The sequence below is a fragment of the Phyllostomus hastatus genome, unplaced genomic scaffold (assembly GCF_019186645.2).
Source record: "Phyllostomus hastatus isolate PE091 unplaced genomic scaffold, TTU_PhHast_1.1 phas_contig_147, whole genome shotgun sequence".
NCBI lineage: Eukaryota > Metazoa > Chordata > Mammalia > Chiroptera > Phyllostomidae > Phyllostomus > Phyllostomus hastatus.
In genome coordinates, this window is record NW_025333603.1 from 6,411,356 (window position 1) to 6,429,205 (window position 17,850).

General features: G+C 36.8%; 1 protein-coding gene across 2 annotated transcripts in view; it reads right to left on the minus strand.

Moving 5' to 3' along the window:
* Positions 1 to 17,850, minus strand: part of ZFYVE9 (zinc finger FYVE-type containing 9) — a 126,992-nt gene that overhangs the window by 11,943 nt on the left and 97,199 nt on the right. For both annotated transcript variants that reach the window (XM_045856673.1, XM_045856665.1), the window contains 3 exons: positions 17,481 to 17,585; positions 3,235 to 3,385; positions 529 to 609 (listed from right to left, as the gene is read on the minus strand). In XM_045856673.1, the coding sequence (XP_045712629.1) occupies positions 529 to 609; positions 3,235 to 3,385; positions 17,481 to 17,585 (337 nt within the window). The remainder of the gene's footprint in view (positions 1 to 528; positions 610 to 3,234; positions 3,386 to 17,480; positions 17,586 to 17,850) is intronic.

Sequence of the window (17,850 nt, forward strand, 5' to 3'; positions counted from 1 at the left end):
ACTTTGCTCTGCTCTCTAAAGCTGACAGGCACAAGCGAGTTTTGTTCTTTGAGCCAAACTCTTACTTACTGAAAGTGCTATGAGAAGCAAACACCACGATGTGTTCTGCTTAAAACACTCACATTCTGATTTCACCTTAGACCCAACAAAGTTTCTCCTGTATCCCAAATGATGACTTGCAATGTTCTTGTGGGTAAGAGGGGCTGAGCTTCATCTACATATTTATAGATTTGTGCCCAATGATTGATACATTTAAACTCAGACTATGTCCCCTTGGATACCTTATCCCAAAGTCCTGAAAGGTCATCTCTTAATTTTTATGTACTGTTGTACCGTATCTCTACCACTCATCTCCTTTTGGAGAACTAAGCACCATTATGACAGTTTTAATTAGCTGAAGAGTAAGATGCTATTGAATGAATGATAATGAGTCCAGAAGTCTATGGCAAAAATGTCAAAGCTTCCTTTAGGAAGCTTTCACTTTTGGGACTGAACTAATGTACACACAGTGCTTAACTCATTATTTACCTTCCACAATACTGGACTTGGCAAGATAGCCTGAAGAGGACTTCAGAGCGCCACTGAACACAAAGAAACTGGCGCCAGTCACTGCAACAGCAAGAGAAACAGTTTGGTGAAGACAGACCCTGAGGTGGAGGGACTGAGAATAATAATAAAACATTCAGTAGTTGGGAACTCCAACCATCACCATCTAGAAAGCAAACAATGCCAACTCCACACACCCTCATATGCAAGTAACCAGTAATTCGATGCTTATGACAGGTAGGGAATGAGGTTTTAGGATATACTCTCCCATTTTCTTTTGCTCCAATCAAGAATCAAAGAATCTTATAAGCAAAGAAATCTTAGTGGCCAATTCTAGGGCTTGGCCTTAATTTAAGCCTGTTTCTCTAAATGAAACAATATTGGAACACAGCCATGGCCATTCATTTACACACCGTCTGTAACAGTTTTTGAAGTGTGATGTCACAGAGTTGGGTCGTTGGCAACAAACACTGCAGGCCTGCAAAACTAAAATATACGGAAAAAGTCTGCTGACTCCTGATCTAATTCACTGGTTTCCAGGTTTGTTTGTTTGTTTGTTTGTTTGTTTGTTTTAGGTCAAATATATTTTGAATATAGTGACATGTTTGTCAACTATTTTATTTACCAAGTGGAACTATTAAGAAAAAAGAAGACCTATTTAAAAAACACCTGATACTACTGTCTCTTCATAAAAGAAAGGATATTTAATACACTGAACTTCATGAAAACTTCACTAAACTGTCTTTCTCTCCCACCTCTTAAATTGGACTGAGCTGTTCCAACTTTCTACCCAACACCTAACAGGTAGGTCAACCAGCCTTTGTCACGACTCCTGACGACGAGAAGCCACAATAGCACAAGGCAGTCCATTCTCCTGCTAGATAATCTCAGTGCTAGTGTGCGTTCTCAAATTGAGGCCAAACTTAGATGCTTGTTACTTTCCCTCATTGGTGCCGGTTTTAGCCTTTTGTAGCTATAGAGAGTAAGTTGGATCTTATTTCCACATAATAGAAAATCTTAAATATAGAAATAGCTATTTTTCACTCTTTCAATCTGTACTTTTTCAGGTTAAACATTTATGCTTCAGTCAAGATATCTTCCTTTGATCTAATTTCCAGATTTCTTACAGGTCTTGAGTCATCCTCTAAAGAACCCCCAGTTGCACCAGTGGAGAGCAGCAGTTATGTTAATGAGATCCAGAACATATTCAAATTTTCTAGGTCTGCGGGCGTGGTGGCGCGCACCTGTAGTCCCAGCTACTCCGGAGGCTGAGGCAGGAGGGTCGCTTGAGCCCAGGAGTTCTGGGCTGCAGTGCGCTATGCCGATCGGGTGACCGCACTAAGTTCGGCATCAATATGGTGACCTCCGGGGGTGGGGGTGGGGGGTGGTGCGCCACCAGGTTGCCTAAGGAGGGGTGAATTGGCCCAGGTCGGAAACAGAGCAGGTCAAAACTCACGTGCTGATCAAATTTTCTACGTCTGAGGTGAATAATAGGGAGCACTGTAGATTTGTTATACCTACCTTACTTTGGCCATTGTATTTGAGTATATACAAGCTAAATACTTTTCATGCGTTTATCAAACAACTGATTTAAAATACATATTAAAGATAGTGACATACAGTATGTCTTCTAGAGGAGTGTTTCGTAAAGCATACTAAAGAAAGCTAGTTTTAAGATAGATTCTGAGGGAAAGAAGATTCATGGTCAAATAAATTTAGGAAGGGCGAGGCATGCTCCTCCTTTGGGAAGGTCATAACATACATCAGCTTGTTAAAGGCTCTGAAAAGTCCTATAGTGAAGAAATCTGTTTAAACTTCTTTAATGCAGGATTCCTCAGTTTAATGTATTAAGGAAGACTTTTATCTATTTATTTGAATATTTAATTTTTTTTACTTCTTGATTTTCTAAAAAGAGAGAGGAAGGAGAAGAGGGGGAGAGAAAAACAGAGAGAGAGAGAGACAGAGACGGAGACAGAGACACAGACATCAATTGTTGTGCCCCTCATTCAGGCACTCATTGCTTGCTTCTTGTCTGTGCTCTGACTGGAGATCGAACAGCAGCCTTGGCTTATCAGGACAATGCTCTAACCAACTGAGTACCCAGCCAGGGCTGAATGTTTTTTAAAACCATAAAACCTGGGAAGACACTGCAGGAAATGCCACACTAAGCAGTGATCCTTAAATTGGTAAGTGCATATGAATCACATGGGGATTGTGTTAAAATGCAAATTCTGATCTAGCAGACCTTGGGTGTAGATTCTTCATTTCTAACAATCCCTTAAGTGGTGAGACCACATTCTGAGCACCACTGAATCATGGAAACTTTCTTCAGAATCCTGTCAACCTATTAATTAACATTCTTTGAGTATGGTCATTCAAGAAGCTCCATATCTAAGTATATTCTCACCATGGGGCTTAGTCACTAACTTCAAATACCACTGGGGCCCTGTCAAAACCCTGGGGCAGTATTTTTTAGTTCCCCCTCCATAACAGAGATTCCATTTGCAACTCTCAGACTGGTTGCTTCCGGAATCAACCTCACCCTGGAGAATAAGGTTGGAAAGGTTAGTTTAACCAAGTTGTTTGTGGTCACCTTTCTAGAAAGTAAGTGCTACAGGGTTGAGATATCCAACTCCACGTCCATTACAATCTTCCCTTCTCATAATCTCGATTAGCTCAAATACTCACCCTTTCTGGGCTGATTGTGAATACTGATAGCCTGGGTCTGGTAGTTCCCATCATCATTCTGCACACACACGAGATGCGAGTCTGCCTTCTCATTGAAGCAGGCCCCTCCCGCCAGGACGTGCTCGTTTGACTTGTTCATGGCCTTCATCATCTGTAGTCAGAGAAGAGGATTAGCTTTCTTTCTTATTCTGCAAGAAAGGGCTTTTTTTTTTTTTGGTCTGACATGGCATAACTCCTTCACCTTCAAAGACAAAACAATATTACTATTTATTACAGTGACAAAGGGGCTCTGAATAATAAAAACAAAGTGAAAAATCAGTCAAATAAACAAATACAAAAATTCTCTGTATAGTTTATAGGTGATTCGTATTGTAACCTAGGCATATGACACATTTTGCATTCATTTGTCTTTTACTGCTGCACTAAACTAAAATTAGTTGAGCTAATTACAGTAGTTTCTGTTATCCAGTGGAGTCTCTTAAGACATATTTATACTTAAATTCTAAGTCAAAAGAAAGTCCCATATTTAAGTGTGTCTGTCATCTTTTTCTATGGCCATATAAAGGAGTGAGACCTTTTTGTAAAATATATAAACTCCATTGCTTCTTAGTTTTACTAATCTATGCGTGATATCTTCATTGAAATCATTTACTAATACTTTGCTTTGTTCTTATCAAAGGATTTTAAATGATTCTATATTTCGCCATGTATGATGCACAACCACATTTTGTGCTCATTATCCATGGATTATACCCACTATTACACCCATGGCATGTAATCATTATACCCACGTATAATGCGCACCCTTATTTTTCCCCTCAAAAATTTGGGCAAAAAAGCGTGCATTACACACCACAAAATATGGTAATTCTGAAGCTAATGTAAAAACTCATTTTGCATCTAGTAAACAAATCTGAACTTATATATCATCTTGCTGTTAAATTCTGGCTTTTGATTGAAAGAAGCTAATAATTGTTTTTTATTTCCTATTTTTCACTTCATGCTATCCAATTTGTCTAACTTTCTAATTCAGTCCTTTAAAATGGCTTCAATCTTTTAAAAATCTAGTCCACAACTTTTATTTTACTCCACTCTTCCACTTATAAGTTGAATTACCACAGTGTGAAAAAATATCAGATGAACCCTGGCTGGTGTAGCTCGGTGGACTGAGCGCTGGCCTGTGAACCAATGGGTTGCCGGTTCAATTCCCAGTCAGGGTGCATGCCTGGGTTGTGGGCCAGGTCTCCAGTAGGGGTTGTGCCAGAGGCAACCACATATTTTTTGTCGCTCTAGCTACAAACCAGCTTTCTGTCTTGTTTCCCTTCTGACTGTATATCCTTATATACAGGAATGCTTCCTGATGCAGCACTATTTCCCATCTGCGAGCTTTAGCATATGTTATTACTTAGTCCACCTTGCTTTCCCTCTCCCATATCCAAGCACCTGAAAAAGCTGCCCCCCAAAATCAAAGCTTACTAAAATAGCAGTTCCTGCATGTAGCCTTCTTTAACTCTCAATTAGACACCAATGTGACGACTGCTTTCTTTGAAATGCCACAGCACACTCTTTGTATTCCTTATGTGACATTACCCACATCCAGACTTGGATTAAGAGCAAGGACTCAAGTAAGACTGCTTATACTTTGGTCCTGGTTTTGAAACTAATTAGCCTGTGCCCTTGGGTAAGTTATTTGATTTCTCTGTGTCCCAGTTTCCTCCTATATAAAATGAAATAGTGAAAGTAATTATTTCATATAATTATGAGTATTAAATAAATATTTGTAAAGGGCTTAGAACAGCACCAAGAACATAATAAGTACTGTTTGTTAAATAAAATTTATATGCTTGCTTTCTCCACCTTGTTTATGAAATCATAAGTCAACCTTAAAATCTGCAGCAAATAATTCAATCCAGTACCTCTATTAGATAATGGGATTCAGGATCTTCCTAAGAAATAAAAAATTAGTGATGACATACTAATAAAAGGCAGAAAAGCAAATGCTGTGAAAACAGTCTGTGCAAAATAGCTAACACATATGGAGCACCAACTGTGAGCCAGGCACTGAGCTAATGATATATGGGTCTTATCTTGAAAGAACCATTTTAAGATACCAAATGAAGTAGTGCATAAACCTTATCTTTTATATTTCCCACTGCTGGAGTCTAACCATCGATGAAGATCACAAGAGCCAATGACAGAATATAGTTCTAGGAATGACTGTGCTGAAGAAATGTGTAAGGAGTTATTACACCTAATTCACTTCTGAACATGCCATGCCTTTCAATTTCTTCTCTGACATCTCATGTTAAAAATGACAGTTGAGTCCTGGCTGGTGTGGCTTAGTGGACTGAGTGCTAGCCTGGGAACCAAGGGGTTGCCAGTTCGATTCCCAGTCAGGACACATATCTGGGTTAAGGGCCAGGTCCCCAGTGGAGGGTGCTTGAGAGGTAACCACACATTGATGTTTCTCTCCCTCTCTCTTTCCTTTCCCCTCTGTCTAAAATTAAATAAACAAAATATTTTAAAAAATGGCAGTTGATTCAGCTTTTTGATTTGAAGTAGAAAGGGCTTGTAATAGATAAATTTAATCATGGCCTTGAGGAACAGTTATAAAACTTGTATATGATGTGTAAGGCTTATTAGCACAGGGCCTTGCTCAGGGCAGATGCTCAATAAATATTTGCTGAATATATTAATTAGTATGCCATATAAGTAGGGATGGATTTGGAGGGTTTGCCTTATACATGGAATTATACTGATAGTAAATGTTGTTAGCATAAATTTTTTAAAAATTTTGGCTCGCTTACAATTGCAGGGTCATGTAGATTAAGTATCTAATAAAATAGGTTTTAATGATTCCGTTCTGTAAACATTTATCAAGTGACAAGAACTTTAGGTAGGAAGATCCACTACAGAGGCATGGAAAATCTATGAAAGCAAACCACTGTACCATGGATCCAATGAAGAACGAAAGACAGACTCTCTGCCCCCAAGATGCTTAAAATTTGGAGCAGAAGGGAATTCATACTGATCAGCTACACATGTTACATGAATGAAGAAAAATGGGAAAACATAGGAAAGAAAGGATGACATTGTCTGAGGGATGGAGAATTCCAGGGAAGTATCCTAAAGGGCATCATTTGGATTTGCTTTGAAATCAGGTACAGAGCAAGAACACTTTGGAAAAACAGAAAAGAGCAAGTGAAGAAACAAACAGAACTGAGAAGAGAACACTGAGCTGAATAATGAAGGAATGGGGGGCAGAATATCCTTTTTCAGGAGATATCTAGAAAAAATATAAATACTTATCTTTCCAGTTAGCTAGAGTTCACTTGTGTCCAGAAGCTAGCACCCACCTTCTAGTCCTCTGTGTCTACATACTAACTATGAACCTTCGCTCATTCGTCTAGCAAATGCTTACTGAGAATGTAATGTGTACCAGGCATTTTGTTAGTACTTCGTTTAGTTAGTAAATTCCTCCTTTCATGAAACTTAGATTCTTGGGAGTGTAAGGAGAGAAAACAAAAACAATAAACAATACATGTAATATCAGACACTGACAAGTACTAAACAGAAAAACAAAGCATGGAAAGGGGCTGGGAGTACTGGTGCCATTTGAACTAGGACAGGCAGTGGAGGACTTACCGAAAAGTGAGAGGAAAGCAATGGATTGTCTAAGGAAAGGCCTTGCAGCATTTAGAACAGTGGGTGCAATGGCCCTTGGAGGTGGCATGACAGCATGTCTGGTAGTTTTCAGGGAAGAGTGAGGACTGTGTGGAAAATTAATGCGGGAGCTGAGTGACGGAAAAAGAAGAGGGATACACATTAGGTCAGAGAGGTAATGGGTTAAGGAGTACAAATGGTGTAGAGGACTTCAGCTTTCTATTCTGAATGGGATAAAAGATCTTTGGAGGGTTTTTGAGCAGAGCAGTGATATGATTTGACTTAGTTTTAACAGGATCGCTCAGGCTGCTGTGGTGAGAACAGACTGAGGAGGGAGAGGGTACCAACAGGAAGACCGTTAGTAAGCTACCGCACAAATCTGAGGCAGGGATGATGTCAATTTAGACCAAGATCGGTCCAGGGACAGAGAGGTGGCTGGGTTCTAGATATATTTGGAAGGTAGAGCCAGCAGAATTTCCTGTTAGTTTAAACATGGGATATGAAAGAAAAGACAGATGACTCCAAAGTTTTGGGCCTGGGAACCGTAAGGATAGCACTGCCCTTAACTTAGGAAAGGCAGTGAGAAGAGCAGGTTTTGAGAGAAGATCAAGAGGTCAGAGCTGAGCTTGCTAAGTTTGACATGCCTATCAAATGGAGATGTCAAGTGGGCAGTAAGACACTCGAGTCTACAAAACAGGGGAGAGATTCAGGCTGGAGAAAGACTTGGAAGGCATCAGTAGAGAGACAGTATTTAAGGATAATTCCAATATTATCCAGGAAACTGGATAGATCTTCAAGGAAATGGACACAAACAAATAAAACTTAAAAGGACCAAGACCTTGCAGACTCTCTGAATTTTTATCTGTGGTTAAACACTGCCTTCTACATGTAAACACAAGGAGCAGTGATACCAACAGTCAGTGGAACATCACTTCCCCCCTCTGCACTATCTTCCAGGGCACAGCTCCCCAACTCCTGTCATTCTTTTGAAAAGAGGGCTATCTGGGCCTCATCCCTAAGAGAAAAGAAATGTATTCCTTGAAGGCCAGAAAATAAAACATTCCTCAGAATTTAGGGCCATCTGTTCTTGCTTGTGCTACAATGAACCTTTCAAATCATGCTTTTGTAACTTCACATTTCTCTGAAGAATATGTGTAGTTTTGAATTAAAATAAACCCAAACTTCTATTTTAGGATCTTAGAGTGAAAAGAATCTCAAGAAGTCATTCAGCCTAAATTATATAAGATGGGGGAGTTATACAGATATAATTTCAGAGATTCTTACATTGTATCACAGCTAACATAAACTTCTCTATCCCTGTCTCTGGTTTTGAGTAAAGGGTTATTAACAAACTTTTGTTCCTTTTTGTTGAGACTCTGACACTGGGTTAACTCTTTGGCTCTATTACCCCAGTGACCTGATAAAAGTTTGAATGTTTATTACATTACTAGAAAAAAATTGCTTTACTTTTAGTTATATTTAAAATGATTGCTAAAATGTACATATTTAAATTTTGACATATGTACACACCCACAAAAACAGCACTTGAAATCACTATTCTGTTCTATTGATCTATGTATATACACATATATTTGCACCAAAATAATACTGTCTGGATTAATCTACCCTTAAAATAAGTCTTAACATCAAGCAGTGTAAGTCCCTGAACTATGTTCTTTTTGAAAGTTGTCTTGGCCACTCTAGGTTCTTTGTATCTCTATATAAATTTTAGAATCAGTGTCTCAATTTCTTTTTTAAAAAACAGTGTGCTGGTATTGAGATCATGTTGGAGCTATGGATCAATTTGGGGAGAATTAACATATTAACAATATTGAGTCTTCTGATCCACAAACATGGGATATCTCTTCATTTATCTCAGTCCTCTTTAATTTCTCTTAGCAATGTTCTGTAGTTTTCAGTGCAAAGGTATTGCAGATCCCCTGACAAATTTATCCCTAAATATGTCCTGTTTCTGATGCTGCTGTTTGTTTTCAACTCCAATTTCTAATTATTTATTGTTAGTATATAGAAATATGATTGATTTTTACCCAATGGTTTTGCAACTTTGCTAAGTTTACTTATTAGATCTAGTAGTCACTTTGTAAAGTCCTTAGGATTTCTTACATAGATAATCATGTTACCTGTAAAAGATGATCTTACTTCATTTTTTAAATCTGTATTCATCTTATTTAATTTTCTTGCTTTATTACATTGGCTAGAAGCTCCCCTGGAATGTTGAACAGAAATAAAACTAGACCTTCCTTCTTTGTTCCTAAAGAGGAAGCATTTAATCTTCCACCATAGAAATATTAATTGTAGGTTTTCTTGGTAGATGCTTATTAGGTTATGGAATTTCTCTTCTATTCTTAGACTGCCAAGATACATACACACCTTGAATGGAAGTAGGATTTCATCAAATGCTTTTTCTGCATCATATAGTTTTCCATCTTATCCTGCCAATTCAGTGAATTATAGATTGATTTTTGAATGTTATAGCAACTTGGAATTTTTTAAAAAATTTATTGGGGTGATATAAGTTAATAAAATTACATAGGTTTCAAGTGGACAGCTCTATAATACATCAATTGAATAATGCATTGTGTGTTTACCACCCAAAGTCAAATCTCTTCTGTCACCATATATTTGACCCCCATGGAATAAACCCCACTCAGCCATGACGCACCTTACTATTTTGTGTATTGGTGAACTGAATTTACTAAACATTTGTTATGTATTTACACAACTAACTTCACAAGCAATACTGATGTGTAGTCTTATTTCTTGTAATTTTTTTTCTGTTTTTGTCACTAGAATGAGAGTCCTCCTCATCTATTTTCTGACAGTTAGTGTTTCTATAGATCTGATGTTATTTCTTCCTTGATTTATTCAAGTCGACAGTGAAACCATTTGAACCTGGTCTTTTCTTTATGGGAAGGTTTCTAACAATAATTAAATTCTTTCAATAGATACAGTGCTATTCATGTTATCTGCTTCTTCTTGATAGAAGTATGTCAGCTTAATGTTCAAGGATTTGTCCACCTTGACCACATGAATATGTATTGGCATAAATGTGTCCATAATATACCATTATTGTCATTTTACTGAAGTAGGACCTGTGATGACATACCCTATCCCATATCTTACAATGGTAATTTATGTTTTTGCTCTCTACCAAATCAGTCTGACTAGAAGTTCCTCAATTTTATTGAACTCAAAACTAGTTTTTGGTTTCATTTTCCAATTTTTTTTGTTTTCTATTTTATCAGTTTCTGGTCTGATTATTTCCTTACTTCTGTTTGTTTCATTTGCTCTTAATTTTCTAATTTCCAAAGATAGGAGAGTAGGTCATTGATTTGAGATTATCTTTTTCCCCCAATATAGAAGTTTCATGCCATCAATTTCTTTCTAGTCACTGCTTTAGCTGTATCCCACAAATTGCTATATGCCATGTATTTATTTTCAGTCAGCTCAAAATATTCTAATTTTCCTTCAGGTCTTTTCTTTGACCTACTGGTTACCGAGAAGTGTATCTTTTGTTTCCAAATACTGAGATTTTCTAGAGGTCTTCCAGGTATTGATTTCTAATTTAAAGTTATTGTAGTCAGACCTCTGGCTAAGATGGGGGTATAGGTAGATATGTTTTGCTTCTTCACACAACCAAAAGAAGGACAACAACAAATTTTAAAACAGAGACAACCAGAACTGCCAGAAAACTGAACTGTATGGAAGTCTGACAACCAAGGAGTTGAAGAAGAAACATTCATCCAAATAGGTAGGAGGGGTAGAGATGGGCAGCCAGGGTGGAGAGGACATGCAGCAAATGGTGGACTGAGCAGGTGAGGCGGCAGATGGCGGATCAGTTAAGTCCCATATTCGCATGTGGATAAGCAGGGAGGAACAACTGTGGAGCAAGACAGACCCCGCAACCCAGGGTTCCAGTGTGGGAAAGTAAAGCCTCAAAATCTTTCACTATAAAAGTCTGTGGGGGTTTGGTGGTGGGAGAAACTCCCAACCTCACAGGACAGTTCCCTGGAGAGACCCACAGGGTCCTAGAACAGATAAAAGCCCACCCACCTGGGAATCAGCACCAGAAGGGCCCAATTTGCTTGTGGGTAGGGAGGAAGTGCTTGAAAGCAGGTGGAGAGCTAAGCAAGAGGCACTGTCCCCTCTCTGACCCCTCCCCCACATCCAGTGCCACAATGCATTAATGTGGGTTGCCTTGTCCTGGAGAAGACCTAAGGTTCTGTCCCTTACAATGTATAGGTGCTCCAAGACAAAGCACTATGGCCCAAATAAAAGAATAGATCAAAACTCCAGAAAAAGAACTAAACAACAAGGAGATAGCCAACCTATCAGATGCTGAATTCAAAACACTGGTAATCAGAATGCTCACAGAAATGATTGAGTACAGACACAAAATAGAGTAAGAAGGGAAAGTTATGCAAAGTGACGTAAAGGAAAATTCTACAGGGAACCAACAGTGATGGAAAGGAAACCAGGACTCAAATCAATGGTTTGGAGAAGGAAGAAAGAAACATTCAACCAGAATGGAATGAAGAAACGAGAATTCAAAAAAATGAGGAGCGGCTTAGGAACCTCCGGCACATCTTGAAATGTTTCAACAACCGAATCATAGGGGTGCCAGAAGGAGAAGAGGAAGAATAACAGATTGAAAACTTATTTGAACAAATAATGAAGGAGAACTTCCCCAATCAATCTGGCAAAGGAAATAGACTTCCAGGAAGTCCAAGAAGCTCAGAGTCCCAAAGAAGTTGGACCCAAGGAGGAACACACCAAGGCACATCATAATTAAGTTACCCAAGATAAAAGATAAGGAGAGAATCTTAAAAGCAACAAGAGAAAAGGAGACAGTTACCTACAAAGGAGTTCCCATAAGACTATTAGCTGGTTTCTCAAAAGAAACTTGCAGGCAAGAAGGGGCTGGAAAGAAGTATTCCAAGTCATGAAAGGCAAGGACCTACATCCAAGATTACTATATTCAGCAAAGCTATCATTTAGAATGGAAGGGCAGATAAAGTGCTTCCCAGATAAGGTCAAGTTAAAGGAGTTCATCATCACCAAGCCCTTATTACATGAAATGTTAAAGGGACTTATCTAAGAAAAAGAAGAAGATCAAAACTAGGAACAGTAAAATGACAAGAAACTCACAGCTATTAACAACCAAATCTAAAAAACAAAACAAAAACAAACAAAACAAAAAAACTAGAAAGGGAACAGAACCACAGAAATGGAGATCACATGGAGGGTTACCAACAGGGGAGTGGGGAGGGGGAGGGGAGGAAGATACACAGAATAAGTAGCATAAATGGTACGTAGAAAATAGACAGGGAGAGGTTAAGAATAGTACAGGAAATGGAGAGGCCAAAGAACATATGTACAACCCATGGACATGAACTTAAAAGGGGGAATGTGGGTGGAAGGGGGTGTGCAGGGCGGAGGGGAATAAAGGGGGAAAAATGGGACTACTGTACTAGTATAATCAATAACATATATTAAAAATTATTTATAGATAATATTATTATTAATATGTTGGATTTAAATCTAACATATTGCTTTTTATTGTTTTGGTTCCATCTCCTCTTTGTCCTCTTTTTTTTCAGTCTTTTTTATATTATTCCAGTTTATCTTCTTTATTGGCTTATTAGCCATACCTCTTTGCTTTAATTTTTCTAATGGCTACATTTGGATTTATGTTATATATCTTTATCATTCTACCTTTAAGAAATATTACACCACCTCCCATGTCCTATAAGAACCTTACATCTGTATACTTCTGTTTCCCTTTCCCTGGCCTTTGTGATATTGAGGCCATTTATTTTGTTTCTACATAAGTTATAAACTCCACAATACATTGTGGTTTTTTGTTTGTTTTAATTACCTTTTAAAGAGGTTTTACATTTATTATTTTTGATGTACTTCATTCCTTTATGAAGATTCATATTTCCACTGTTTAGAGTTCTCCATGAAGGGCTTCCTTTAACATTTCTCATGGAATAGGTCTGCTAATAATACAATCTTTTAGCTATTATATTTCTGAAAAAGCATTTTGCTTGATTTCTGAAAAATATTTTTACTCAGTATAAGATATAGATTGACAGTTTATTTTTTTTATCCTCATCTGAGGACATGTCCACTGATCCTAGAAAGAGGGGAAGGGAAGGAGAAAGAAAGGGAGAGAAGCATCGATGTGAGAAACACTGATCTGTTGCCTTCATATGCACCCCGACTGGGGTCATATCTGCAACCTGAGTGTGTGCAACAAATGGGAACTGAATCCACAATCTTTTTGGTTTGCAGGATGGTGTCCAACCAACTAGCCACACTGGCCAGGGCTTTTGGCACTTTAAAGATTCTGCTGCACTGTCTTGCATCTTGAATTGTTTTGATGAGAAATGCGTTGTCATTCTTCTATTGGTTTCTCAGTATTTAATGTGGATTTTTTTTCTCTAGGTGTTTCTAAGTTTCTTCTTTTTAGCACTGGTGTTACATCATTTTATGATGATGATGGTTATAATGTTCCTTGATGTAGTTTTCATCCTATTTCCTTTTATTGGGGAGTTCACTGAGCTTCCTGAATCTATGGGTTTATATTTCTCATTAAATTTATAAAACTTTCCATAATTGATTTTTCAAATATTTTTCTGTCTGCCCATTTCTTCTCTCCTTTGGGGACCTCAATTACAGAGTTAGGCCATCTAACACTTCCCACAATTCAATTATAAGCTGTTCATTTAATTTTTTAGTTGTTTCTCTTTGTGTTTCATTTTGATAGTTTCTGTTACTGTTTTTAAGCTTACTAATTTTTTTTTCAGCAATGTTTAATTCAGTGTGTATTTCATCTCATTATCATTTTTTTGTTTGACTTGGGTCTTTTTTTTTTCTATGTTTCTTAAGGATACATACATGCCTAGTCAGTATCTGGTATATGATACACCATCAATAAATGTTAGTTAACACAATGATAAAAATCATCTCATTATAAGATGTGAATAGGGTTACCTAAACCAACAGAGACCTTCAATGGCCTTGAAGAATAAGATCAGATTATTTATTTACAATGACTACTTCATTTTTTCATTTTCTGTGCTGCCAGAAGTACTGTTTTTTTTTCTAGGTTTCTAAGCTTAAAGTCTCCCCTGGTGAGCCCCTCTTTCCACATTTTACATGTAGCTGCCAGAACTCAGTTTTCTAAAATTATTTTCATTGTCACTTTTCTAATATAGAATGTGTGAAACCTCTTCACAAATTATCATATTAAAGTCTACATTCCTTGTCTGTTTTTGAAGGCCTTTGAAAACCCAACAGCCTCTCTGCACAGCTTCATTCCCAGTCCGCTTAGCCTCTTCTTCACTAGGCGGGTTCTCTCCCACGGTCCCCACAAGACACGATCATTCCTGATGCTTTCCTGCCTTGGTTTAAGATAGCATCTATTCTCCTTTTCACTTGTTGTTTTTCACCCTTCTCTTTTTAGCACCTAAACATCATTCACTGTCCATTTCAAATATTTCATGCATTTATATTTAGACAGCATTTACATTTACATGAACATTTAAAAACATCTTCTACATGGAACATGGTGCTCTGGCTGTTAGAGACTCAGAACCAATTAGAAATGAAGAAACATTCTTAACAGCTCCATTAATCAGAGTTCTCCCCTCTCTAAACTTTTAGTAAACTTACAATAAATCTCAAAACTTGTTTTTATACTGTTCTATCCATGTTAGCTCTGTTTCATGTCTTCATTCAATATATATTTCTTGTGCAATTACTCTATATCAGGTAGTCTGCTAACAGTACAGTGGTAAATAAGATATAGTCTCTCATGGAACTAGAAGTCTAGTAGAGAAAATAGACACTGAACAAGATCATTACAAATGTACTGAGTACTGCACATAGGATGTGTAGAATTCTAGGACACTTATAACAGGGAGAGTTACCCCAGTAGGGACTTAACAAAAACCTAGCTGAGAAAATGCCATTTAAGCTGATGCCAGAAAAATGAGTGAGGATGAGGCAGGTGAAGAGTATGGCAAGTGTGCATCAATAAGGAAATAGCTTGTGCAAAGGCTATAAAGCAAAAAAGGAACAGAATTTAGGAAATAATAAGAAAGACCATTGGTATAAATGGAAAGATTAATGTGAGGAAAAGTGGAATATTGTGGTGATTAAGTGAAATAATGTATAAGAAATTACTTTTTCAAATATAAAGTGAAGAATTATTAGACACAACACAGTTCATCTGTCTGAGACTAAGAAAGTCAATTATGTTGAGTTGAAACAAAAACTGAATTAGAAGGAAAGTCAGTCTGCTAAATCAGGTAAGAAAAATAAGTGATAATAAATTGGTGAACTTGATTGAAAATGGAATATAATAAATGATAAGAAATATAGTTACTACTTTTGAACAAAGATTTCTGAACCTGAACAACTATAAATCCAGGAGGCAAAACTCAGAGAAAGACAGATAATATGAATGGCAGCTGTTGTAATGAATGTCATCAGTCAGTACTGAAATAACCGCGGGGAGTCTCACAGTTTTTACAGATACACGAAACAGACCCAATTCCCAACACAAAGTACCACCTTGCAAACACCAACACTTTTTGACTGGGATAGTCAAAAAGTTTGTTTTGTTTTTTTCCATAAAACGACTCTTACTAGAGTTGTTTAGCTGTCTTTATTCAAAACAATTATGCTAGTTGTATTGTGACAGCTGTCATTATTGGCATGCATTTAGAAAAAATTATCAAAATCAGTGAATTTTTGTGTAGCCATTTTAATATTGAAGATGGAAGAAAATACACAACATTTTCAGCATAGTATGCTTTCTTATTTCAAGAAAAGTAAAAACGCAACTGAACCCCCCCCCCACAAAAGATTTGTGCAGTGTATAGAGACGGTGTTGTGACTGATCGGACATATCAAAAGTAGTTTGCAAAGCTTGGTGCTTTAGATTTTGCACTGGACAATGCTCCACTGTCTGGTAGACCAGTTGTAGTTGATGGCAATCAAATCACAACATTCATTGAGAGCTACCAACATTATACCACATGAGAGATAGTCAACACACTCAAAATATCCAAATCAACAAAATTATTGGTGAAAATGAAAAATGTGTCTTTTATTTTACAGAAAAAACTGAATGGACTTCTTGGCCAACCCAATAATATATGTTATCTGCTTGGAGATGACACCTGATCATCTTATTGCTGGACAGTGTGCTCCAACAAGGCAAAGCATAATGTCCTTACTAATTTTTTAAATTTCATATCATAGAATATAATTGATGTTTGTGAAATAGATAATAAAACTTCAAATATGAGAACTATAACAAGTTTCCAAAGCATAATGTCTTTTAATACTACTTAGGGCACAAATTATATAAAAATAGTTCATTTTAAAGATTTGTTTATACTTAGTCTAGTCGATTAATGCTCTCTGATATTCCAAGGTAGAACAGCTAAAAACTGATAATTACATCCCAGAAGAAGTTAAACATACACTCGTTACTATTTTAAGCCTTGGGTAAAGGCTTCCTTCACAGAGGCCACCCCTACACAACAATGTGGAGCGCTGAGCTTTAAGTCCAGTAAAACATTTGTGTGACTCTAAGTACATACCAAGAACAGAATATTTATTGAATGTACAAGTAAATAAGTAAATAGATGCTGAAAAAGGAAGGAGGGAAGGGAGAAAATTATTTCATACCAAGAAATAGTAAAAGAAGTAATCAGGAAGTTACCACCCTGCCTAATAAAAGAACAAATTAAAACAAAACAAACTGTAACCATTATAATATCAAGTTAAGTTTTAAAATAAAATTTCTCTTTTAAACCACAATATTTTTAAGTACAGGAAGTTTTTATTGTTTTTTTCATCACCATTTATCCCCCATACCATCTTCCACCTCCACACACTCCCCTCCCCTCCCCTAAAATCACCACACTGTTGTTTGTGTCCATGAGTTTTCTCTCCATTTTCTTCCTTTTTTGCTTCATCCCTCCACCCCCACCATTAGTTTAAAAATGATTTTAAGAAAATTTTTAATTCAAGCAAGAATTCACATGACAAATAGGTAAAGAACATATTTATCTAATTCTGTTAATACATGTGTAGTATGCATAATTTCATTTTAGTTACAAAATACAGCTTAATTTAAGATGCAATAATTTGCTTTTGGAACCTTACTTAAAAGTCATTTCAGGACTTAAAGTGAATTGTGCTTAAACATTAAGAACAGTCAAAAATAACATGTACTTACAATAAAAGGGAAAGATGAAAAGATCATACCATGAATGCTATGAAGTTAATTTTATATCTTAATCAAAATGCAAACCTATCACTATCACAGCGTCCAAAAGTCAAAAGCACAACTAATGACTAAATAAATCACAAATTTAACATCTTGCCTATTATGAAATTCCCCATTATTGATCTAGGTCATACAATATTAAAAACTGATTTCACTGTTAATTAAACAATAAATTTATATGTAATCCCACATTTTTTACCTTCATTCATACATTCAACTATGAAAAATATGTTTTCATGTTAAATCTTACCTCATTGTATCTGTTGCTGGGAATTTTGATGCTTGTTTTCCGAACTTCCATGTCAACCACCAAACCTTGGACTACTGGTAATGTATATTGGTAATTTCTGAAGTCCTATGGAAAGGCAGATTGAAGTACAATAAAGAAGTCATCCATGGCAGGATTTCATTTACAATAATATTAGTAAAAATGTAAAGATTGTCAAAACTGAAAGATCCCATTTATCTAAATAATTAGGATAATGAAAACCCCACTGTGTCTGTGTACTCTAGCTTTCTATTAGACTATACTTACAAAGAAGAAGATTAAAATGATTCATATATCTCCTATATAATATTAAACAAATATTTGAATGCTTACCCTGCTTGACACCACTTAA